Source organism: Sus scrofa, chromosome 15 (genome assembly GCF_000003025.6).
Source record: "Sus scrofa isolate TJ Tabasco breed Duroc chromosome 15, Sscrofa11.1, whole genome shotgun sequence".
NCBI lineage: Eukaryota > Metazoa > Chordata > Mammalia > Artiodactyla > Suidae > Sus > Sus scrofa.
In genome coordinates, this window is record NC_010457.5 from 114,169 (window position 1) to 139,661 (window position 25,493).

A 25,493-nucleotide genomic window follows, 5' to 3' on the forward strand; every position below is an offset into this window, starting at 1 on the left:
CTCTGATTTGACCCCTAGCCAGAGAACTTCCATATGCCACAGGTGTGGCCCAAAAAAGAAAAAAAAAAAAAAAAAAAAAAGGAAAAAGAAAAATTGGAAGCTCTAGTAGGGGCCACACTTCAACAAGTCGCTTAAGTTTACTGGTAGCTGCCATGTGCTGTTTGGCTGGATTTGAAAGAAATAAAAGGTGCCGAGCGCCCACTGCTTGCTGGACAGAGTTTTAGATGCCAGGGATACAGCAGTGAACAAAAATAATCATGGTGTTTACATTCTAAAGAGGAGATACAGAAAACGCAATAAGTAAATGACACATTAGGAAGTGACAAATGCTATAGAAACATTAAACAAGGTTAAGAGGGTTTGGGAGTGTGTCCGTGGGAAGGATGCTTTCAAGTTCATATTCATTACCTGGCTAGCTCACATGGGAATTTGAGTTTGTGACCCCAGTTATTTAGCGGGATCATCACGTACTGTCACGTATATGCTATACACCACGCCCATAAAACTGTCAGCAACTTGAAGGCAGGGAGTGTGCCTCATTCTCTTTGGATTCCCTGAGTCCAGCAGTGTTTTCAGGGCGAGAGCACGACGGAATGCGAAGAGTGAGGAATCCCCGCAGAACCATAACAACTTCTACGACCCCTTTCCAGGGTGGTTATTCCAGGGGGTTTGCAGCCCGCTAAGCTCCAGAAGCAGAGCCAAATCCTTCCCCGGCTGTCAAAGCCCAAAGGATCCGTTCGTCTCCATGGCAACGGGACTGTGACGCGGACGCAGCCGAGGGCCCAGGGCCGCTTGGGACTAGCCCACAGCTTGGGAAAAGACTAAACCTCAGGGAACTTGCTGGTCAGCACCCGCGGCCCCCCGCAGAGAGTCCCGAACCCCCGCGCCCCCTGTTGAGCTGCGCCGGCTCAGCAGCTCCCGCGCCCCCGGCGTCGCCAGCTCTAGGCGCGACGACTTCCGGCCCTGAAGGTCCCCTGCCCCGTGGCTCGCTGGGGCCCTAGCGATGGGAAGGTGGCCACGGCGGCCGCCTGAGCCCTGCAGCAGCTTCCGCCCAGGGCTGCCGCCTTCTCCCGGCGGGCGGCGACTACCCGGCGCTAAGCAGACGCCCGCGGCTGGCCGGACCTCGCCCTGGGAGAGGAGTTAGGGGCGGAGCGCATACCGGGAGCTGGCGGTCAGGCGGGAGCAGGGCAGGTGCGGTGGCGGAAGTGCGGGAGGCGGTCGGCGCTGAGCCGCCTAAGAAGCCGCGGCGGCGGGCCTCCCAGCCGGAAGCAACCGCCGAGCCTTAGCCTCACCGCAGCCACTAGGGCTCCGGGCCGGCGAAATGCCTCTGTTCACCGCCAACCCCTTCGAGCAAGACGTGGGTAAGTGCTGGGTCTGGCCCCGGGCTGTTGTTTGCTGTGCTGGAAAGTGGGCGGGGGCGACTCCGGGGACTGGAAAGCGGCAGAGGGAGCGAAGGGGGTGGCCCGCTGCCTGGCAGCTGGGATTTTTCAGGGGGCAGCTTTCGTGCGTGGTAGCAAGCAGCCTCAGGAGGGTGTCCAGTCCTCCTGCAGCTGAGGACCTGGAAAGAGGGCCTTTCCCCACTCCAGGCGCAGGAATAGGGAACAGCCTGGGGCTCCCTGGAGACTTGACTGATGAAGCAGTTGCAGAGTTGAGGACGCAAACTTCCAATTCTCTGTAGAGCTCGTTGAGTCTAGTGTCACCCCCTCCCTCCACTCCCCCGCACTTAAGGAAGGATGCAAGAGTCCAGACCTGCTTAGAGACTCCAGCTTGCCCCCATTTAACCGGAAGAACCTATTTCACCTGGCTTATGTACACATGCATCCAGGCCCTGATAGAACCAAGCACGGCTTCCGGATTTCTTTATGAGAGTTGGAAGTGTTACTCTATCGTGGATGGTGCAAGTGCTGTAAGAGGCTTTGTCTCAGTGTATGAAAAGGAAAATCCCAGGTTCTCCAAACAGTCCAGGACAACTGATCTTTTACTTATTTGGCATCGTCGGAATGCTGAGGACTCAGTGACTATGGAGTGAGGAAAAGATGGACCGGGTATGAGAACTTATTTATGGCATTAGGAAAACAGTGAAACAGGCGAAATAGATATTTCTGTAGCAGTAATTAATTACTGCGAATTTCTGTAGCAGTAGTAGCGTTTTAGGGGAATGAAAAAACGCATCGCTGAAAATTGCTAGTCATACAGAATCTTGCACATCTAGCACTGAGGCACCCGTTTCATAGTTAATAATTTTCTCAGTATAAGGAAAGTCTCAAAAATGCTTAATTTTGGTATATTTTGGGATCCCAAAAGCGTGCTCAGAAATCAAATGTGTTGAATAAGTCCCTTTCATTCCCAGAGAGCCAAAAATTGTATAATTATATTTTCCCCCTTAAACAGCCTTCAAATATATATTTTTATAATTTTCATTCAACTTTTTTCTTGGTGGTTAACATTGGTGACTGGTATAAACATAGGAAACACAATGTTGAGGCTCACAGCATCAGCCTTTGGAACACCTTCTGGTGTCTTCCTTTGTTGCAGTGAGACCTGCACTTTTTATGGCCGTTGTGGTTTTATCGTAGAGGGGGGAAAAAGCAAAATAGAATAAGACATGATTTTCAAACTTAAAACCTGTGAACTCTTCAAGGGAGATCTTTTCTGGAAGCCTATTGTTTTTTGATTGAAAAACTTTGGTAGGAGTAAGTGGAGTTGCTCTGCCTGTTTTGCTTTTCTAATCCTCCCCCTCAATGGCTCCTGAGGTTCCTGCACAGTTCAGTGGGTCACAGTTTAGTACCACTGGAGTAAAAGAGACGCTGCTGTTCAGACCAAAAAAAAAAAAAAAAAAAAAAGAGAAAGAAAAGAAAACCAAAACAAAACAAAACTGTATAAATTATTTCATGGGCAGTGCCATCAACCAAAGCTTCAAGTACTTGTTTGTTAACTCAAGTATGACTGAAGTCAATATCCAAAAGACAGTTTAAAGATGAAATGGAGAATTCGATTGTAACTTCTTTCAGGCAAGTGGTTGAAATTAATAGAAAAAGCAGCATGAAATACTAAGGGTTTCAGGTCAAACCGGCTTTAAACCTCTGTGATAGAAATAAAATTATATATTGCATTTTTCAAAACTTAAAGCCCCCTTTGAAATACAATAGTTAAGTACTATGACAAGCAAGTCAATATTTAACTTGAGTTCTCCATAGGAATGTTCCTTTGCAAGGTCATTGTCCTTTTTACCTACGCTCTTTGATTCAGTCTGATTTTTATGACCATTGTTTTTCTTTTTGTCATAGCTTTGTTTGCCTTTCATTCAGCAAACAGGCATTGAGTGATTACCGTGTGTCAGACATTGTGTTAAGTTCTGGGGACACAAATTCAATAAATAAACTGGGTTCCCTCAGGAAACGCTCAGTCTAATGCGGGACGCATATACACATAAAAAGATAATTGTAATATAATGTGAAAAGTATGGTACTGGAATACGGAAGATGCTTTACATTCTTTCTTTCTTTAAAACAGTCATCTTCCCTGAAGAGAAGATGAGGACCTTCAGGCAGAAACCTCTGTAAAGATGTTGACATATCCTCTCTCTCTCCCTGCTTTTCTGACAGCACTTACATCTGCAGGAAGTAACCACCTCTTACTATATGTGTGGTATGGTCATTTTATAATGGACCTTTGGTCGGTGCAGTCTCACCACAGGGTGAACAGTCTTTCTGACATCGTGCATGTGTGGAAGAAATCCCTTTCTCAGTCCCTGAGACCCCAAGAAAAGGCTGTAGTGAGTCTAGATGTCCAGGGAGGCACTCCTAGGTTGACAGTGGTTTGTGGCTTGTTTAGTGGAAGCAGACCAAAGGCTGGGAGGTGAGGAACTCTGGCAAGTTCCTACTTTTTCTTGGAGTCAGAAACTACAAATCCTGAAGGGAATGCTAGGTATGGTAGCATTAGAGCTCTTTAAATATTTATTGGAATTCTTCTAATCTGGGTTAATTGTTTGTTTAGTTGAATAAAATTCCTTTGAGGCTATGCTGAGAAAAAAAGAAAGAAAATGGCCATACATGTCCCCCCACCCACCCTGGCCCTGAGTTTCATCTTAAAAGGGGTGTGTAAGTTTCCTAAGCTGGAGCCTGGTTGGGGCAACCTTGTTAGGAGATTCCAAAGAGACAGTAAAACATGGGGGGCAGAGCCACAATAAGAAGATTTAGTGGTGGAATTAAAAGGGGAGATGTCCTTTCATTATATTCTGCGCCATTTTTTCCAGTCTCATGACATTGGTTTCCAAGTCATGTCTGTTTTTGCCCCCTCACTCCAGTTCTTATTTGCCTCTTTTTTCTCCTTAATCAAGCCAGGCAATCTTTCTTGCCAGTTTCTTCCTCTGCCATTTACTATTTACTGATAGATTTTTGCTTTTTTCAACAACAGGTGGTATCTCCTTCCTTAAAGAGATACTTAGTTGTGTTCCACCAAGCTAAGCTCAAATTCTACCTCTGCAAAACTCTTCTGACACATTGAATTGAAGTATGACCTTTTATCTTAAAAGGAGATTTTTCCAAGTGAAATTTGAATGCATATATTGCTGTGTCTTTTGCTTGCGTTGTGTTCAAATACCTTGAGAATGAGGTAGCTTGAGGTTTTCAATCATGAAACCTTTTTCTCCAGTGAAATTTTAAAAGAAACCTAAATATAAACAGACATACAGATAGTACTCCAATAATAGAATTTACTTTATACATTTATGTAGTTACTAAGGTAATCCTTGAACACCTGAGGTTGTTATCATCTTTGCAAAGCACTAAAATTAAAAAAATTTTGGTATGGATGAGAATGAGAGCTTTAACAGCCATTTTTTCCTATACTTTCTTTTGCATAAGATACCCCAAATTCTAATCCTGAGAAGTTCTGTTGTGGCGCATTGGGTTAAGGGTCCTATGGTGAAGATTTCAATCCCTGGCCTGGTAACTTCCAGATGCACGCAGGGCACAACCAAAAAACAAAACAACAACAACAACTTTAAGTAAAATAGTTACTTTTTTTTTTTTTTTTTTTTGTCTTTTTGCCTTTTCTTGAGCCACTTCTGTGGCATATGGAGGTTCCTAGGCTAGGGGTCGAATCAGAGCTGTAGCCACTGGCCTACGCCAGAGCCAGAGCAACACAGGATCTGAGCCACATCTGCAACCTACACCATAGCTCACGCCAACGCCCAGACCCTTAACCCACTGAGCAGGGCCAGGGACCGAACCCACAACCTCATGGTTCCTAGTTGGATTCGTTAACCACTGCGCCACGATGGGAACTCCAAAATAGTTACAAATTTTAATGAATGTACTTTGTAGTTTTTTAAACAATGAAATCTTTTTAGCATGAAGTACAAAATATAGCATGTATACTCCTCTTTCTGTCAGTTATGTCAAGTCCTAAAATTTTGCCACAATTCATTTTTTTTAAAGAAAATATTCAAGATGCAGTTGAAATTACCTGTATTTAGTAGCTACCTGATACTATTCTTTTTGCTCTCTTCTCAAAGTTAAACACTCTCTAAATAGATAAACTCTATTTTATAATATATATTATACATACACATATATGTATTGTTTTGCATGTTTCTAAACTTCATAAAAATAACACCATTCTTTGTAGTCATTTGCAACTTGTCATTCAGCATTTTTGGTGAGAGTCACTCATGTTGATGTTTGTAGTTCTAATTCATGAATTTTAAGAGCTATGTGATAGTCCACATTTTTTAATCTATTCTCCTGCTAATATACATAAAGTTTTTTTTTTTATTTTTTTACTGTTATAGAAACACTGTAATGAAAGTTCTTACCCATTTTTCTTGTTCATAAGACTGAGAGATTCTCCAAGCATTGTATCTGGGAGAGGAATTCTTTAATAAAAGTGTATATATGGATTTCCTGCTGTGGCACAAGGATATCTGTGGCATCTCTGCAGCACCAGGATGCAGGTTCAATCCCCCAGCCCAGCACAGTGGGTTAAGTATCTGGCATTGCTACAGCTGTGGCATAGGTCGCAGCTGCAGATCAGATATGACCCCTGGCCCAGGAACTCCTTATGCCTTGGGTTGGCCAAAAAGAAAAAAAAAAAAAAAGTATATAGTGCAGAGTTGCAAGATTTAAATAGTACAGAATGGTCCTTTCAAGTGTTTGTGGGAGATTTTACCCCCACCAGCAATGGAAGTGAGGTTGTTCCACATTCTTGATAACACTGGGTATTGTCAGATTTAAAAATTGATGCCAATTTGATGGGTGGGAAGTAAAGCATTGCTTTCAACTCATTTCAGTTTCATTACAGTTGAGCATCTTTTCAAACATTTCTTGGTCAATGTCTTTAAATTGCCTGCTCATTACTTTCACCTACCTATTCTGCTGGATTATTTTTTCTTACTGATTTTTAGAGTTCCACATATGTTCTCTGTTGATCTTCCATTGCTTATGTGAATTGCAAATATATATATACACACATATACATATTCCAGTATACATATTCCATATACATATTCCAGTTGGTTGTTTTTTTCTGATTCCTTTTATTGTTAAGAAAATTGAAGTTTTGATTTAGTAATTTTTTTTTCTCCCTTGATTTTATTTTTCTCATTCAAGAAAAGCCTTCTTTCTACCCTGAGTCTATAAGAGTCTTGTCATATTTTCTTCTAAACGTTTTATTAAAGGTTTGATTTTCACAGTTAGGTCTTTAATCCACCTGGATTTGGTCTTTATGTAAGGTCTCAGGAGGGATTTGATTGGATAGTCAATTCATAATAGATAATGCATTGTCTTATCACCATTTATTGAAGTGTCTATCCTTCCCCCACTATTTGGAGCACTTTCTCCTTCATAAACACCTTTCCTTGTATGAGGCCTGTGTCTGTGCTTCCTGTTCTTCTGCATGGTTCTCTTTATCCTGTACCAATACCACATTCTAATGTCAGTGGCCTTTCCAGATGGTAGGGCAAACCCCCCTGTCTTGTTTTTCTTCATTTGGATAGTCTTAGCTATTTGGGGCCTTTGTTCTTTGTTCTTTCCTGTAGGTTTATCAGATTAGTAAAAGCATAAAAGGGATTTTTTTAATTTTTTTTAGGATTTGAGAAGACATTGTAGTTTATATTTTTGATTCATAGGAACTGGTGATGTTGATACTTAATAATGTACTTTTTTTATTTCTTGATAATACTTAGGTTATGTAGTTGACCCTCGAACAATTTGGGGGTTTAGGGGTGCCAACCCGTTGTGTGCAATTGAAAGTCCACATATTAACTTTTTGACTCCCCCAAACTTAACTACTGATAGCCTACTGGTGACTGGAAGCCTTACTGTTGATAACACAGTCAATTAATACGTGTATGTTATTTATATATCTGCATATATTTTATACATTCATGACATACCATATTCTTAGGTTTTTTGATATTTCTAGGCTATGCGGTTCTCAAGTTTTTTCAAATTGCCACAAATCTCAAAAAATTTATCAGTATAGTTATTGAAAAAAGTTTGTGTGTTGATCTGTGTACTTCAAACCCATATTGCTCAAGGGTGAACAGTGATTTTAAAGTTAGGAAAGAGGGTAAAAGGATGATTTTTCTACAGGTAAATGTGTGACATATACTACTATCCCCTTCAAAGGGTTGAAGGGGAAGAACTTTTTTTTAACATTGCCTTTTTAGGCTCTGTAACTTTACTTGATTGTAAACAAATGTTTGTATTTCATATAGGGATTGAACCTAAGAAGGTCAATGTGACAGATATCAGACATTGCCCCCCAAATTAATTGATATTCTGAAGCTGCCACCTACTTATTCTTAGTTCATTTTACTTGAGTTTCATGTCAAAAACTTGTCTGTACATGGTGGTATCATTTTAAGAATTTTAACCATTCTAGTGCTATAATCATTGTGGCTTTTAACATGTATTTATCTGATCTTTAATGTAGATATTAAATATGATATTCATTTAATATTCACTAAATGAATATCCTCTTTTTTGAAATACCCATTTGTCTTTCATCCATTTTTCTTTTCACTTAATTTTTACAACTACTCTCAAGCATGGAAGCCATTTAAATTTCCATTTTACAGATGAGAACGTGGATTCAGATTTGAACCAGAGCTGACGTGAATTATCTAGAAACCTTAAGCTAGAATTTAAGCTTCAGAGCTAGGAGTAGAGCAGGTGGCTCTTCAGGGTTTAGTGGGTGATGTTTGTACTCCACACGTGCCTAAGAATTTCCTCGGTAGACAGATGAGAACATAGATTCTCATCTGCCCAACCCAACTGCTTTTGATTCTCCATCAGTGACATTTTGGCACGTTAGTGGCTACTTTGGAGAGTCATTTTCCTCTTCCTGTCTGTTCCTGAGTGTCTTGCACGTGAAGCTTCTGGATAGGTGTGTTAAAAGGGGAATTATACTCACTAGCTTTATGCTTCTGGCCTGTTCCCTAATGTGAAGTTTGTCGAAATGAGCACACCCATTCTTTGGAATTGAGTATGGCTTTGACTAACAGAGGCATCTTGTCAGAACAAGAAGAAAGTCAAGTTGTAGGAATGTAAAGACTGGCCCTAGACCTTTTACCTTTTTTCTTTTGTGGCTGTGCCTGTGGCATATGAAAGTTCCCGGGCCAGGGATCACACTTGCACCACAGCTGTGACTTGAACACTGAATCCTTAACCTGCTGTGCCACAGGAGAATGCCCCCTTTTACCTTTTTAATAGAGGATTTACAGTATTAAACGACAGTAGAAGATTATTTTTTTCCTTTTTCCTTCCTATCTGACAACTCTCTGAACTCTTTTAGCCCCCCACCCCACCCACAAATGTTGGTGGTTATGTGTGAAATGAAGGAAGAGTGGCAAGCACTCTTCTGTATTCCGTTAGAGCAAGAAGCTCTTACATATGCTATTTTAGTACTAGATGATGTAGTAAATGGAGTTAAACATGGCATTCTCTCTGATCCTTTTCCTTATAAGCAGAAATGATCTTGCCTGGTCACATTCAGTGTGTTTAAAATGTTTATCCAGAGAAACAGAAAACTAACTTGTTGGGAAGAGTAAATTTTGCAGTTTTGAACAGAAATTGCACTCAAGAGGCAGTTTAATAGCAAATATACTCTGAGCCTGACTGCCTAGATTGAAATCCCAGTTTTACTATTTACTGTCTGTGATCTTGTGCTAGTTAACTTTTCTGTTTCCTAGTCTAGAAAATGGGACTCTTCATTGGATTCAATATAAGTGGTTTAACATTTGAAATGTAAGTGGTTTAACATACGTGGTAAGACATTTGAAGCTATTACTTGTTATTGTTTTTTAATTAAATTATTACTTATCGTTACTCAGAGCTGTAAGTTGGTTTTCACTTCGGCCAATAACAGTAGTGCATTAAATAGAATTTATCTTACTGCTTTCTCCAGAGTAAACTGAGGATTTGCATGAATAAAAATTTTACTCAAACACTGATGTGAGGGGGGTATTAAGGTCTCCTACTATGATTGTATTCTCAACAGTATCTCCCTTTATGTCTGTTAATATTTGTTGTATGTATGTGGGTGCTCCTATATTTGGGGCATATATGTTGACGATAGTAACATCCTCTCCTTGGATGGATCCCTTAATCATTAAGTAGTGAAATGAGCCAGAAAGACAAAGACAAATACCATATGATATCACTTATAACTGGAATCTAATATCCAGCGCAAATGAACATCTCCTCAGAAAAGAAAATCATGGACTTGGAGAAGAGACTTGTGGCTGCCTGATGGGAGGGGGAGGGAGTGGGAGGGATCGGGAGCTTGGGCTTATCAGACACAACTTAGAACAGATTTACAAGGAGATCCTGCTGAATAGCATTGAGAACTTTGTCTAGATACTCATGTTGCAACAGAAGAAAGGCTGGGGGAAAAAATGTAATTGTAATGTATACATGTAAGTATAACTTGATCCCCTTGCTGTACAGTGGGAAAATTAAAAAAAAATTTTTTTACTCAAATCAAAACATTAAATGGAGAGGAGAATTAAAAGAAAAAGTATCTTAAATCCAAATACTCTAAAATGCTAAGTATGATTGTTGTCATCAGTCAGAAGAGCAGGTGAAATATGTATAATCTCTTAGTTTGAGGTATTAGGCATTTAAATATTTTAATCTAAATTTACGCAAGAATTGTGTGATCTAGAAATTTAATAAGTACATATTATTTTAATAGTATAAACATGTTTGATTTATAAATAGAAAAAAACTGACTGTCCTATATTTTCAAATAATTATTTTGTTTATAATGAATTGGTACAGAAAGAACATTTTTATATATTTAGTAAAAGCTGTTAGCTGTGGTTTCCTGTTAGATACCAGAATGAATTCTACTTACTTACTTGGTGCTTTTGAAAAAGTTTTTTGGCCAGTTTTCCACTGTTCTTCTGTAATTTTAAGATCTAAAAATACTTTTTTTTGAAAATATATGATAAACTTTTTTGTTTTTGGTTTGTCCAATTGATCTATGTAATTGTTTTTTTAAATTTTTATTTCTTTATATTTTTTCTACTGCACAGCATGGTGACCCAGTTACACATACATGTATACATGCTTTTTTCTCACATTACATGTTCCATCATAATTGACTAGACAGAGTTCCCAGTGCTTAAAAATACTTCTAAAAATTAATACGAAAAAGCAGTTTCTCCTTTAAGATCTAAGCATTGCTTTAGTCATGTCCCAAGATATTGATATGTAGTATCCTAATTATAATAAAATTTTATATTGCTTTCTGTTATGGTCTTAACTATATGTCATAATGAATTTCCTTGTGATTGGGTATTATTTTTGGTCTAATAGAAACATGGAATTCAGAGAACACAGTATATTGTCCTAGATTATTTCTAGGTATTGGTAATGTGCACATTTGAAGAACTATTTCTAGTCTGCTTTAATGTATAAGAATTTGTCACTTTACATAATTCCAATAGACATGAATTTAGTTACCATGTATTAGTTAAATAACACCAGTTCCCCAGCAAGCCTATAATACTCTGAGCATAGAACCCAGTCAAGCCTGCTTAGATTTTGAACTATAGAACTATGAGCTAATGATGGGTGGTGTTTAAAACCACTAATTTGCAGTAATTTATTACATAGCAAATTTAAAAAAACTGATTTACCTAGACTCTGTTTAGTTTTCTTACTTTTTTTTTCTCTGTTCTTTAAATTTGATAAATTTTGTTGACTTTTCTTCATGTTCCCTAACAGTTTCTTCAATCTTCAATCTACTTTAAGCCCATAAAGTGAAATGTCTTAGATGAGATATTGTACCTTTCAGTTCTAGTTATTCTATTTTTATAGTTTTCATTTTTCTGCCAAGCGCTCATCATCTACTCACTTATGACAATCTTTTGCTTTGAGTTCTTGAAAAAATATATAATACTTGCTTTAAAGTACTTTTTTTTTTTTTACTAATTCTAGAATTTGGATTATGTCAAATAAGAAGATAAAAATCAATATTTTTAATTGATTACTTTTATCTTGATTGTGGAACACATTTTTGCACTTCTAGTGATTTTTTTTTTTTTTATATTATGCTGGTCATTGTAGTTATTCTCTGTAAGGAGGCTCGATTATGTTTTCTTTTAAAGAGTGTTGAGTTTTGGAGTTCCTGTTGTGTTGTAGTGGTTAATGAATCTGACTAGGAACCACAAGGTTGTAGGTTCGATCCCTGGCCTTGCTCAGTGGGTTAAGGATCCAGTGTTGCTGTGGGCTGTGGTGTAGGTTGCAGATGTGGCTCGGATCCCATGTTGCTGTGGCTCTGGCGTAGGCTGGTGGTTACAGTTCTGATTCGACCCCTAGCCTGGGAACCTCCATATGCCGCGGGAGCGGCCCTAGAAAAGGCAAAAAGACAAAAAAAGAGAATGTTGAGTTTTGTTCTGTCAGGTAGTTATATTATTGGAGGATCTTTTAGGTTTTTGTCAGGATTGCTTTTCTTTGTGAGTAGGCATATTTTGATATTGTACTAAATTCTAGGTTGCCTTTACTCCTAAGGTATGATAGCCATTTGGGGGTTTCAAATGAATGCCTGAAACATTCTCTACTGTAGTTGGGCAGAGTATTAGTCTGCTTGGGCTGCCACAGCAAAATGCCATAGACTAGATAGCCAAGCAACAGAAATTTGTTTTCTTGCAGTTTGATGACCAGAAGTCCAAGTTAAGCTCCCAGCAGGGTTGGTGTCTGGTGAGGGCTCTCCCCTTGGGTTGCAAATGGCTGCCTTTTCCCTGTGCCCTTCCTTTACCTCATTTTTATGCATGTGAGGAAAGAAAGCTCTCTGGTGTCTCTTCTTATAAGGATGCAAATCCTTTTGGATCAGGGCTCCACCCTTATTATCTCATTTAACCTTAGTTACTTCTTTAGAGGCTAATGTCCAACTACAGCCATTCTAGAAGTTAAGACTCTTTAGTGGGTGTGGATACAAGCAGGAATTTCAGAGACTCCCTGCACTGCATGGCCTTTCAGCCTCCTAGTAGGTGATCTGTGCTAGACCTCATAGAGCCTCACCCTGTATGGGTGTGTGTGTGTGTGTGTGTGTGTGTGTCTCACAGCCTTTGACCAGCAAGGACCCATGAGAAATCCCTCTGCTCAGAAATCTGGTCTGACTCCTAGCTGCTTTATCTGGGCCAGTTCTCCTTGTGTTTGTGCAGGAAAGTGTTCCCAGGCAGAACACTGGGGCTGCCATGAGGCTTACTTCATATTTCCCTTACCTCAGAGATCTCAGATGGTTATTCATTTTGTGAACACCGTTGCTCTGTATGTGTTCACCCATTTTTATACTTGTTTTTGGTAGAATAGCAAATCTGGTACCACATATTCTGTCATGGTTGAAAGCAGATCAGTCATGAGTTTTTATTTTCAAACGTAGTAGGAGGAACTTTGAAGATCTCTTATGGACATTCTTTTTTTTTTTTTTTAACAAATTACCACAAATTTAGTTTATTTATTTATTTATTTTATTTTTTTGTCTTTTTGCTATTTCTTTGGGCCGCTCCTGCGGCACATGGAGGCTCCCAGGCTAGGGGTCGAATCGGAGCTGTAGCCGCCAGCCTATGCCAGAGCCACAGCAACATGGGATCCAAGCCGCGTCTGCAACCTACACCACAGCTCACTGCAACGCCGGATCGTCAACCCACTGAGCAAGGGCAGGGACCGAACCCGCAACCTCATGGTTCCTAGTCGAATTTGTTAACCACTGCGCCACGACGGGAACTCCGACATTCTTGTTTTATGTAGTTAAATTTATTTTATTACTGATGGAGCTGATTTTTATTAAAAGTTTTATGTGTAGACTTGAATTCTTTTTAATACTGTGTTGAACATAATGGACTATATAGAGGGCAAGTCTTTTTGTTCCTCGTAGATATGGATGGACTGATTCTTTATGATATTGTTAGAATCTTACTGAAGTATTTCACTGTGTATTTGAGGCTCTCTATGCACAGTAATCAAAACCTGTTGATGAAATGTTATGATTTACACCCACCAAACCCTGGAAATTTAGCATTTAGGCACCAGGAGGGCTCTTTGAACTCTCTCTCCCTCTGCATTTGATCCAGGATAATGTGAGATATGGGCCCAACACTGGGCAAAGTGACACGCTATGAAAGAATGGTTCCTTAATTCTAATATTTACAAATTTTCCAGGAGTTTAAAATACTCCTAAGTATATAATTTAACTGTTATTTTGTTCACTTGAAAAATGAAATCCTTTTGGCAGACCATTATGAAATCTTTAGATTTTATACTTTTTAAAAAGATTAATTGTGCCTCCTTTGTAGAAAGTAGACTATGTCAGATAGAGTATTTAAATTAAGATTTTTCCATTTTCTATAAAAATTAGATAAAGTAAAAAAAATTCTATTTAAGGTTCACAGACTTGTGGTTGCCAAGGGGGAGGTGGGGTGGGAGCGAGACGGACTGGGAGTTTGGAGTTAGCAGATGCAAACTATTACATACAGACTGGATAAACAACAAGGTCCTACTGTACAGCACAGTAGTAGCAATATATTCAATATCCTGAGATAAATATAATGGAAAAAATATAAAAAAGATTTTGCACATATGTATTTTTTGTATAACTGAATCACTTTACCATACACCATAAGTTAACACAACACTGTAAATCAACTATACATCAATTTTAAAAATTATTGAAAGGTTTTTGAGAGGTATTGAGTAGGCATCACATTTACTTGTGTATTGCATGGCTAAAATTGAAAAAAGCAATTATTAACAGTCAAGTTCTAGGGGAGTTCCCTTGTGGTGCAGTGGGTTAAGGACCTGGTATTTTCACTGCAGCAGCTTGGATTGCTGCTGTGGCACATGTTGGATCCCTGGCTCAGGAATTTCCATATGCTGCAGGAGCAGCCAAAAAAAAAATTTTTTTTTGAGTTCTAGTAGGAATAGATAGATTATTTGTATGGTCCAAAATCAGACTCAGTGGCATGTGGGAAGTGGGGGTGAGTATGTGTATTTGTACTCATATGTTTGTATACTAACAACAATTGGTAATTGATGATGCTGGCTTCTTAGCTCAAAGAGGAAAGAATAGATTCTTAGATGTTGAAATTAATGAAAATTATTTGTAGAAATACTTTTCTTTCTTTTTTTTTTTTTTTTTTTTTTTTTTTTTTTTTGTCTTTTTAGGGTTGCACTTGCAGCATATGGAGGTTCCCAGGCTAGGGGTCAGATCAGAGCTGTAGCCGCTGGCCTATACCACAGCCACAGCAACACCAGATCTGAGCCTCATCTGCAGCCTACACCACAGCTCACGACAATGCCAGATCCTTAACCCACTGAGTGAGGCCAGGAATTGAGCCTGCATCCTCACAGATGCTAGTCAGATTCGTTTCTGCTGAGCCACGATGGGAACTCCTAGAAATACTTTTTTATTCTTTCCTCACCCCATGTGCCAAATGAAATTCCAGGAAAACTAAAGATTTCCCCAGAGAAGAAATAAATGAGTGAATATTTAATCTCAGGTAATTATAACACTGCCAAATGATATTAAAAAAAAAAGAACGATCGATCTGTACAGCAAAAACGAAACCCCATCATAAGCAGAGAGAAGAGTTGAGCATGAAGCTGGCAAGTCACATGTAATATATGTAATTTGCTCTTCAGACTCTACATGAAAAGTTAGTCACCTATATATCACTGTACATGAAGTCCTTTGTCTCCGTCTGAGGCCTTCCCTTTCCCCCTCACCCTGTCTCTCTGTTGAGACTCCCAGAGGTAGTGCACCAGCAGAGAACTAGGATCTCCCTCTTAAGTTCTGTAGTGCTATTGCCTTTTGTTGCCCCATGGTGTTGCTTTTGAAGTTTGATCCTGTGCAGCCCCTTGGATGTTTGTCTGCTCAGTGGTGAAGCTCTTGGCCCACCTAGAAATTTGCGTAGACTTGACTGGGACAACATCCGGCCTCATAGAGGCTGTTAGAGCTCATATACTCAGAAACCCTGTTATTGTTTCCCACTTTACAGCTATTGTATCAGGGTAATAGAATATGAGGGAGCAACAAGCATCATTCATTTATTCATTCATTAAACACATTTACTCACCACTGTAGGTGTACTGAATACTGTTTTATGCATCAGAAATAATAATAGTGAACAAAACAACAAATTCCTGCCGTCATGGAGCCTATGTTCCTTCTGCGGGTTGGGCAGAGGGGGAGTAGTGGTGGCAGAGAAAGACAATAAACAAGATTAAGTGTTTATGCTGTGGCACATCTACAGGAAGGCCTTTGTGTGACATCCTGACCTCTTTTAATTATTTTGTATTTATTCCTTGTGGGACACCAATATGCATGATGCCAGTAAGTGTAACAAGGAAGAGGGGCTGCGTACTTGATGAATATAAACTTAGTTTGCTGATAACTTCTCACTAGCTTGTATAGGCACTTCGTGGCCACACTGTAGATAGTGGTATATCATGCAGCTATTAAAAATGTCTTTTTGTTGTCTATATTGGTAGAGACATATATTTATGAGCATAGATGTTTATGATGTGGAAATGCAGGTTAAGTTACACATTTAGTATGACCACAGTATTATTGGGCAATACTTTTTCGCTAGCCTTGAGGTTTCCTTCCTGAGTGGGGAGTTCTGTTAGTGTCACCCTGAGTCTGCCCCTACTTCATTATTCACTCCATCCTTGGTGTGATGACTTACCTGACTAATAAATTGGGAGTACCTGGCCCTCCAGATGCCCTTCCTCAGTGTAGGAACTGGCTAGTCTTTCCACAGCCATTGAAGGATTTCTCATCTACTTCTTGGAATAAATTGGGCAGGGCTCACCCCTGCAGGGAGAGGTCTGCTTCTGTCTAGTGCTAAAGCATGTCCACCTCTGGGGTTCTTTAGTAGTAAACCCATCTGTCCATCCCACCTAAAGCTTCTATTAGTAATGGCAATGGTATATTATTCTTTGTTTTGTTTCTCAACTTGTTCTTAACTTTGGCAGGGAAGTGGTTATCAGTTTTGGGGTGCTCTCTTTGGACACTTCATGCCTATAATCTTAACTTTATTTAGTTTTACAAGTTTTTATTATTTTTCCATATACATGTATAGAATAAAGTCTGGAAAAATACATGTCATAGTTTTCCAAAAGGTTGATAGAATTAGAATATTTTTTTCTTGTCTGTACTTTTGAATTCACTGGAATTATTGTATGTGAAATTAAGAAATAGCTAAGTATTTTAAGCCTCTGAAAACACAGCCTGGTCTTACTTTCCCTGTGGAAGAATTAGTTATCTTTATATAAGGGGAGAAGCTAGACCTGAGTAGATATTTCTACTTATATAGCTTTGTGCTTGAGTCTAGAACTTGTGATAGGTAAAAATATATTGCTTTTCTAAAAATCCCTGGTTTGTCATTTCATGACACATGTCAGAATAATGTGTTAGGCAATTTGTATGGTTTTTAAAAGTATGTTACAGCATTTAATTGAGGTCATCTGGAGTCTGTATTTCTCTTTCCTGCTTGCAAAACACAGCTGTTTGCTAATAAGCCTGTTAATTTTTTAGCTTCTTGTACTATTCCCTGCCTTTAAAAAATGAACTGTTCTAGATTCCTACTGTCCTTCCTGCTATCACGGCAATAAGCTTTTGTGTATATAGTATCCAGTTTTGAAATTTAAGGATGTATTTGTTAAAAGGGGAAAAGATATAAAGAAAATGTTTCTAAAGTGGTAATTATTATACCCCCACTCCGCTATACTAGTAGAAAAATGTATTGTCTCTCTTGATATTGAAATTGTAAAAGTTAAAGTACTACATAATTAAGCCATTATATTTTTTAAATTTTTACTTCCTTTTTTTTTTTTTTTTTTTCTCTGTCTTTATGCCTTTTCTAGGGGGGCACCTGCAGCATCTGGAGGTTCCCAGGCTAGGGGTCCAATCAGAGTTGTAGCCACTGTCCTATACCACCGCCACAGCAACGTGGGATCCAAGCCGCATCTGCGACCTACACCACAGCTCACAGCAATGCCGGATCCTTAACCCACTGAGCAAGGCCAGGGATTGAACCCACAACCTCATGGTTCCTAGTCCGATTCGTTAACCACTGTGCCACGACAGGAACTCCAAATTTTTACTTCTTAATTTTTATTTTGATCATGAAATATTTCAGACTACAGAAATGATATTGAGAATGAAATAAAGAATTTCTGGATACTCACTTTACAAGATAATAAAACTTTACAGATAGATTTAGGCCCCCGTGTACATCATTTTAATTTCCCATCCACCATCAGTTTGGGGTTTATCATTCTCATGCATATGTTAATATGTTTACTACCTATGTATGTATATTTAAGCAATATAGTGTATTTTTTGGAAGGGGGGGGATTTGACTGTGCATGTCTTGGGTATACGGAAGTTCCAGAGCCAGGGATCAAACCTGAGCCACAGCAGTGACAATGCCGAATCCCTAACTGCTAGGCCACCAGGGAACTCCTATAGTGCACTGAAAAAAGGTTTTTTTTTAAACAAATTTTTTTTTTCTCTTTTTTACAGCTGCATCTGCAGCATATGGAAGTTCCTGGGCTAGGGGTTGAATCAGAGCTGCAGCTGCCGGCCTATGCCACAGCAACTCGGGATCCAAGCTACAACTGCCACCTATGCTGCAGCTTGGGGCAACACCTCATCCTTAACTCACTGAGTGAGGCCAGGGATTGAACACACATCCTCCTGGACACTGTGTTGGGTTCTTAAGCTGCTGAGCCACGAAGGGAACTCCAAAACATAAAGTTTTAATTTTATATGAAACATTCACATATTGCTAGTAAGAAGTTAAAATGGTACAGCTCCTTTGGAAAACTGTTTGCCATTTCCTAAAAAAATTAAGCAGAGTTACTATACAACTCAGTAGTTCTAGGTATGTGACAAAGAGATATGAAAACAAACATGCACATAAAAACTTGTGCACAGATGCTCCAAGCAACATTGCATTATTGGTATTAGCCAAAAAGTTATAAAAAAAAATAATAATCCACCCAAATGTTCATCAGCTGGTGAATGGATAAATGAAGTTTATCTATACATGAAATGTTATTCAACAGTATAAAAGAAAATGAAGTACTGATACATGCTTCAACATGGATGAACCTTGAAAACGTTAGTAAGAGAATCCAGTCACAAAAGACTGTATGTTGTATGATTTTATTTTAAAAGCTGCTAAAAAGGAACATATAAGAGACAAAGTAGATTTAGTGGTTGTCTAGGGGGGAGAATGGGCTGTGATTGTCCATGGTTATGGATTTATTTTTAGGATGATGAAAGTATTCTAAAATTAGATATTGGTGAGAGTTGCACAGTTCTGTATATACTAAAAGCATTGACTTGTACACTTTAAATGAGTATGACTTGTATCAGGATGTGAATTATATCTCAAGAAAGCTGTGTTTTTAAAGTTCTTGGAGGGATTCCTGTAGTGGCTCGGTGGAAACGAATCTGACTACGAACCATGAGGTTGTGGATTCGAACCTTGGCCTTGCTCAGTGCTTAAGGATTCGGCGTTGTCGTGAGCTGTGGTGTAGGTCACAGATGGGCCTGGGATCCTGCGTTGCTTAGGCTGTGGTTTAGACCGGAGGCTATGGCTCTGATTCATCCCCTAGCCTGGGAACTTACATATGCCCCAGGTGCAGTCCTAAAGAAAAGCAGGAAAAAAAAAAAGTTCATGCAAATGTTATATATTCTTTTAGCTTTTTTTTTCCCCTGTACCCACAGCACATCCTAGGCCCAGAATTGAATCCATGCTGCAGCTGCAACCTATGCTACAGCTGTGGCAGTGCCAGATTTTTAACCTGCTGCACTGCAGAGGGAACTCCCTCTTTTAGTTTTTTAAACTCAGTGTAAGCCAAACAAGTCATCATTTTAAGATGTACAGGTTTTTGGACATTGGGTTCTGTGTAACTCATTTTCAGCATTCCATTGTATGAACTTACCGTATTTTTCCTAATCCATTTTCCCTTTTGCAGTTGAAAAGATGCTTGAGGAAACAGTTTACTTCATGTTTTCTTAGAACACCTTTCTAAGGCTTTCTTCCAAATTAGAATTTGATAGGATTATTGATCATTTTTAATTTATTTATTAGTATTTAATTATTTAAAAGACACTTTATTGGCATACTTTAGAATAATTTATTTATGCAATTTAAAATTGAAATGAGTAAAAGTTACTCAATCTTCTGAAATTTTTCTGAACTACTTTTTTACTTGGCAAAAGAAAAGGTTAGGTGCCTTTCTTGGTATTTTATTTTAGATTATTTTTTATTTTATTTCAATTGAAATATAGTTTATGTACAGTACTGGTAGTTTCAGGAGTACTGCACAGTAATTTGACATTTGCTTATACTCTGAATAATAATGTCTAGTTGCCATCTGTCCCCATATCAAATTATTAAAATATTATTAATCACATTTGTTATGCTCTAATTTTATCTATGCGACATTTTTTCTCTGTGAGTCTGTTTCATTTGTTTCATTTTTTAGATAGTACATAAATGAGATGTGGTATTTGTCTTTCTCTGACGTATTTCACTTAGTATAATATCTGTATTGTTACAAATGGCAAGTTTTTATTTTTTTATGGCTGAATAATATCCTGTAACGTATATGTATACAGACCGCATCGTCTTTATCCATTCATCTATTATTGGATTCTTTGCTTCCATATCTTGAATATTGTAAACAGTGCTTCAATGAATATTGAATTATTGTTTTTATTGTCTTTGGATAAATATCCAGAGTGAAATTGCTGGATCACATGATAGTTACATTTTTTTTCTTTTTAGGGCTGCACTTGTGGCATATGGAAGTTCCTGGGCTAGGGGTTGAATTGGAGCTGCAGCTGAGGCCTATGCCACAGCCACAACAACAGCATTTTGATCTGCATCTGTGACCTATGCCGCAGCTTGCAGCAATGCTGGATCATTAACCCACCTAGGGAGGCCAGGAGTTGAACCCTCATCCTCATAGATGCTAGTTGGGTTCTTAACTTGCTTATTAACAACAGGAACTTGTATTTTAATTTTTTGAGGAAACTCTGTACTGTTTTCCATAGTGGCTCGCCAATTTACCATCCCACTAACAGTGCATGAGGGTTCACTTTTCTCCATTCTTACCAATGCATGTTATTTATTGTCTTTTTGTTTGTTTGCTTGTTTTTGTTTTTGCTTTTTAGGGCTACACCTGCGGCATGTGGAGGTTCCCAGGCTAGGGGTTGAATAGGAGCTGTAGCTACTGGCCTACACCACCGCCACAGCAACACCATGTCTGAGCTGCGTCTGTAACTGACACCACAGCTCATGGCAATGCCAGATCCTTAACCTCACTGAGCAAGGCCAGGGATCGAACCTGAAACCCCATAGTTCCTAGTCAGATTTGTTGCCACAGCAGGAACTCCTGTTGTCTTTTTAATATCTATTCTGACAAGTGAGAGATGGTATCTCATTGTGGTTTTGATTGTATTTCCTTTTTGATTGGTGATGTTGAGCATATTTTCACATGTCTTTTAGCCATCTTTAAGTCTTTTTTTTTTTTTTTTTGAGAAAATATCTATTCAGTTCCTCTGCGCATTTTTTTAAATGGGGTTGAAGACCTTTTTGATGGTGAGTTTTATGCGTTCTTGGTGTATTTTGGATATTAACCCCTTATCAGGTATATCACTGGAAATAGATTTTCCTGTTCAGTAAGTGGCCTTTTTGTTTTGTTGATCATTTCCTTTTCTTTGTCAAAGCTTTTTAAGTTTGATGTAGTCCCATTTCCTTTTTTTTTGTTTCCCTTGCTTGAGGAGACATATCCAAAAAATACTGCTAAGATTGATGTCAAAGAGCTTACTGCCTGTGTTTTTTTCTAGGAGTTTTATGGTTTCAGGTCTTTAAGATATTAATTCATTTGGGGTTTATTTTTGTATACAGTGTGACAAAGTAGTCCAGTCTTTTGCATGTAGCCCTCCAGTTTTCCCAGCACCATATACTGAGGAATTCATTTTCCCAGTATGTATTCCTGCCTCCTTTTTCATAGATTGACCATATAAGTGTGGATTCATTTGTAGGTTCTCTGTTCTGTTCCATTGATCTATGTATCTGTTTTTATGCCAGGACTTACTGTTTTGATTACTGTGGCTTTGTAGTTGTTTGGTTTTGGTATCAGGTTGATGCTGGCCTGGTAGAATGAGTTTGGAAGCATTTGTTCCTCTTCAATTTTTTGGAATAGTTTTAGAAGAGTAGAGGTTAATTTGTCTTTATATGTCTGGTGAATTCACCTGTGAAGCCATCTGGTCCTGGATCTTGGTTTTTTGGAAGTTGTTTCTTTTTACTGGTTCAATTTTATTGCTGGTAATTGGTCTGTGTTTTCTGTTTCTTTCTGACCCAGTCTTCAGAGGGTATATGTTCTAGGAATTTATTCATTTCTTCTAGGTGGTCCATTTTATTGATGTATAATTTTTCATGGTGATTTCTTATGATCCTTTTATTTTTGTGTTGTCAGTTGTAACTCTTCCTCTTTCATGTCTGGTTTTATTTATTTGAATCCTCTCTTTTTTTTCTTTTTGAATCTGTCTAAAGTTTGTTTTTGTATTTTTTTTGGGGGGGTGTTTTTAGGGCCACACCCATGGCATATAGAGGTTCCCATTCTAGGGATCCAGTTGGAGCTGTAGCTGCCAGCCTACACCAGAGTCACAGCAAGCTATGCCACACCTCATGGCAATGCCGGATCCTTAACCCACTGAGCAAGGCCAGGGATCAAACCCAAGTCCTCATGGATGCTAGTTGGGTTTGTTAACTGCTGAGCCACGACAGGAATGCCAAGCCTGCCTAAAGTTTTAACAATTTTATTCATATTTTCAAAGAACTAGCTCTTTGCTTCATTTAATTTTTTGTTTCATTTATTTCTGCTCTTTTTTTTTTTTTTCCTTCTACTACCTTTGGGTTCTTTTTTTCTTGTTGAGTCTGTGTAAAGTTTTATCAATTTTAATTCATGTTTTCAAAGAACTAGCTCTTAGTTTCATTTTTTTTTTTTGTCTCTTTTATTTATTTCTTCAGTCGCCTTTTTTATTCCCCTTCTACTACCTTTGGGTTTGTCGGTTCTTCTTTTTCTAGTTCTTTTAGGTAATAAGTTTAGGTTGTTTTGAGAGTTTTCTTATTTCCTGTTGCTGGCTTCTATTACTATAACCTTCCCTCTTAGAATGGCTTTTGTTATGTCCCATAGATTTTGGATCATTATGTTTCCATTTTCCTTTGCCTTCAGGTATTTTTAATTTTTCTTTGATTTTTTTCAGTGACTCATATTTATTTAGTAACATTGTTTAGCATCCGTGTGTTTGTGTTCTTTGCAGTTTTTTCTTGTGGTTGGTTTCTAGTCTCATTCTACTGTGGTCAGAAAAGATGTTTGGTGTGAATTCATTCTTTTAAAATTCATTGAGTGTTGTTCTGTGGCCTGGCATGTGATCTTCCCTGGGTAGTGTTCCATGTGCACTTGAAAAGAATATGTATTCTGCTGTTTTTGGATTAAATGTTTTATGTATAGACCTATTCCATCTGCTCTATTGTGTCATTTAAGCCAGTGTTCCTTTATTTTCTATCTGGATGATCTTTCCTTTGATGTAAGGGGAGTGATAAAATTCCTTTCTCTTATATTACTGTCAATTTCTCCCTTTTGTTTGTCGATTTGCTTTCTGTGTTTAGGTGCTAGGTTGTGTGCATAATGTACAATTGTATTTTCTTGTTGAACTGATCCATCATTACATGGTGTCCTTCTTTGTCTCTTGTTAGTCTTTAAAGTCGACTCTCTCTGATACAAGTACTGCTGCCTCAGCTTTTTTTTTTTTGTCTCCGCTCGCATAGCATACCTTTCTCAACCCCTCACTCTCAGTCTCTGTGTCTCTCTCAATCTGAAGTGAGTTGCTTGTATGTGGCATATATGTCTTGTTTTTTATTTATTCTGCTATGCTGTGCCTTTTGATTGAAGCATTTAGTCCATTTACATTTAAAGTAATCTGATAGGTATGTATTCATTGCTATTTTGTGAATTGTTTGGTTGTTATTGTAGTTCTTTTTTGTTCCTTTCTTTTTCCTTTACTCTCTTCCCTTTTGATTTGATGACCTTTAGTATTATACTTAGATTCCTTTTCTCTTTTTCATATGTGTATCTGTTGTAGATTTTTGGTTCATGGTTAGTATGAGGTTTATAAATATCTATATTTGTCTGTCTCTAAGTTGATGATTTCTTAAATTCGAAAACATTCTAATCACCTTATGTTTCCCTGTACACATGTTTAATTTTGTAATGTCATATTTTACAATTTTTCATGTTTTGTATCCCTTAAATACTCTTGTAGAGATAGATGAATTTACTAATTTTATCTTTTAATCTTCCTATTATGTTTTATAAGTAGTTAATCTACTACCTTTACTGTATGTTTGCCTTTACCAGTGAGGTTTTTTCCTTTCGTGATTTTTATACTTCTAGTTGTGGCCTTTTCTGCTTAGAGAAGTCCCTTTAACATTTCCTGTAAAACCAATTTAGTGGTGCTGAGTTCTTCAATCTTTTGCTAGTTGTGAAGCTCTATCTCTCCTTTGAATCTGAGTGATATCTTTGCTAGGTAGAGTATTTTTGTTTTTAGGGTTTTTTTTCCTTTTTATTACTTTGAAAATATTGTGCCACATTCTTCTGGCAAGCAGAGTTTCTGCCAAAAAGTTAGCTAGTAGTATTATATTATAGTGTAACTGGTTGCATTTCTATTGTAGCTTTTATGTCTTTCTTGGATTTTATTATTATATAAGATGTCCTAATTTTTGTGTATGCTTATCTCTTATAGAAAAGGCCACAAATGAGTATAACACTACAGAAGATTGGAGTCTTATTATGGACATATGCGATAAAGTTGGAAGCACTCCTAATGGGTAAGATGCCTAGTCATGTCATTTACCTAGTAAATGTCAAGGTGCTCAGTAATCTATATCTCTTTTCCTGATGTAACTTTGAGAGGAAAGTGGGGTTTTGACTGTTTTCTTCTGGGGGATAAAAGTAAGGACATGCTGGCGGCTGGATTTATGATTAACACCATACTGAAAGAGCAAATAAAAAATTAACTGAAAACTTGAAATGTTAAATTGCATAATTAAAGCCTTGATACAATAGGGACACATGTTAACAGTGAATAGACTTATTATTTAGGAAATTGCCCTGTGAGTTAGACATGTTCAGTAATGAAGTAGATAAATATAATGATGTAGTAACAAAATATACTGAAAAGACTGTTCTGTAGTGAATAGGTAAGTGTAATAACATCATAGTGAAAAAGTGAGTATAAATAAGGGTGCTTTGGGATAGAATGGGTCAGTCAAGGTGACCTGATTATACTTTAGAAGTTTAGAAGACTGACAAAAGCATTTGTTTTAGCATTACAGCTTTTCAAAGTACATTCATGAGTGTTTATACGTAAATATTTTAAGACTCTGTATCTTGTTATTTTTTCCCCCAAGTAAGAATTTGCTATCTGAAAGCTGTCTGTCTTGAAGAGATGAAAAGATAATTTATATGATATTAACTCTTGTGTTGACTGACCATTTTTGAAATGATTTGGCTCTTGATTTGGAATATACAACCTTTGCAACAAGCTTTTTTTTTTTTTTTAATTATGCAAGTCCATGAGCAAAAGGTTGAATAAGGTCATTTTATTGATATATTCCCTTAATGAAATGAAGTTTGCAAGATTTTACTTTTAAAGGTATTTAGTAGCAGATGAGCTTTTTAACATTAAACGTTAAATAAATTTCTAACGTTTGAATTGAGTTTCTAAATACATAACCTTCTTTTTTTTTAAGAGCAAAAGATTGCCTAAAAGCCATAATGAAAAGAGTAAACCATAAAGTTCCTCATGTTGCTCTGCAGGCATTGACTGTAAGTGAAAGCCTTGTTATTTGGCCCAAATTTTAAATGTGTAGTTATTTCAGTAAATTAAGATAA

The 25,493-nt window shown here is 38.0% G+C and overlaps 1 protein-coding gene across 4 annotated transcripts in view; it reads left to right on the forward strand.

Moving 5' to 3' along the window:
* Positions 1,129–25,493, forward strand: part of STAM2 (signal transducing adaptor molecule 2) — a 53,363-nt gene continuing 28,998 nt past the window's right edge. Inside the window, exons 1-4 of one of the 4 annotated variants that reach the window (XM_021076487.1) lie at positions 1,130–1,361; positions 3,514–3,648; positions 24,343–24,427; positions 25,352–25,427. In XM_021076487.1, the coding sequence (XP_020932146.1) occupies positions 3,642–3,648; positions 24,343–24,427; positions 25,352–25,427 (168 nt within the window). In that variant the 5' untranslated portion in view covers positions 1,130–1,361; positions 3,514–3,641. Of the gene's footprint in view, positions 1,362–3,513; positions 3,649–9,228; positions 9,252–24,342; positions 24,428–25,351; positions 25,428–25,493 lie in introns of those variants that run through there. The other 3 variants (XM_013997353.2, XM_013997328.2, XM_021076488.1) reach the window with 3 other exon arrangements.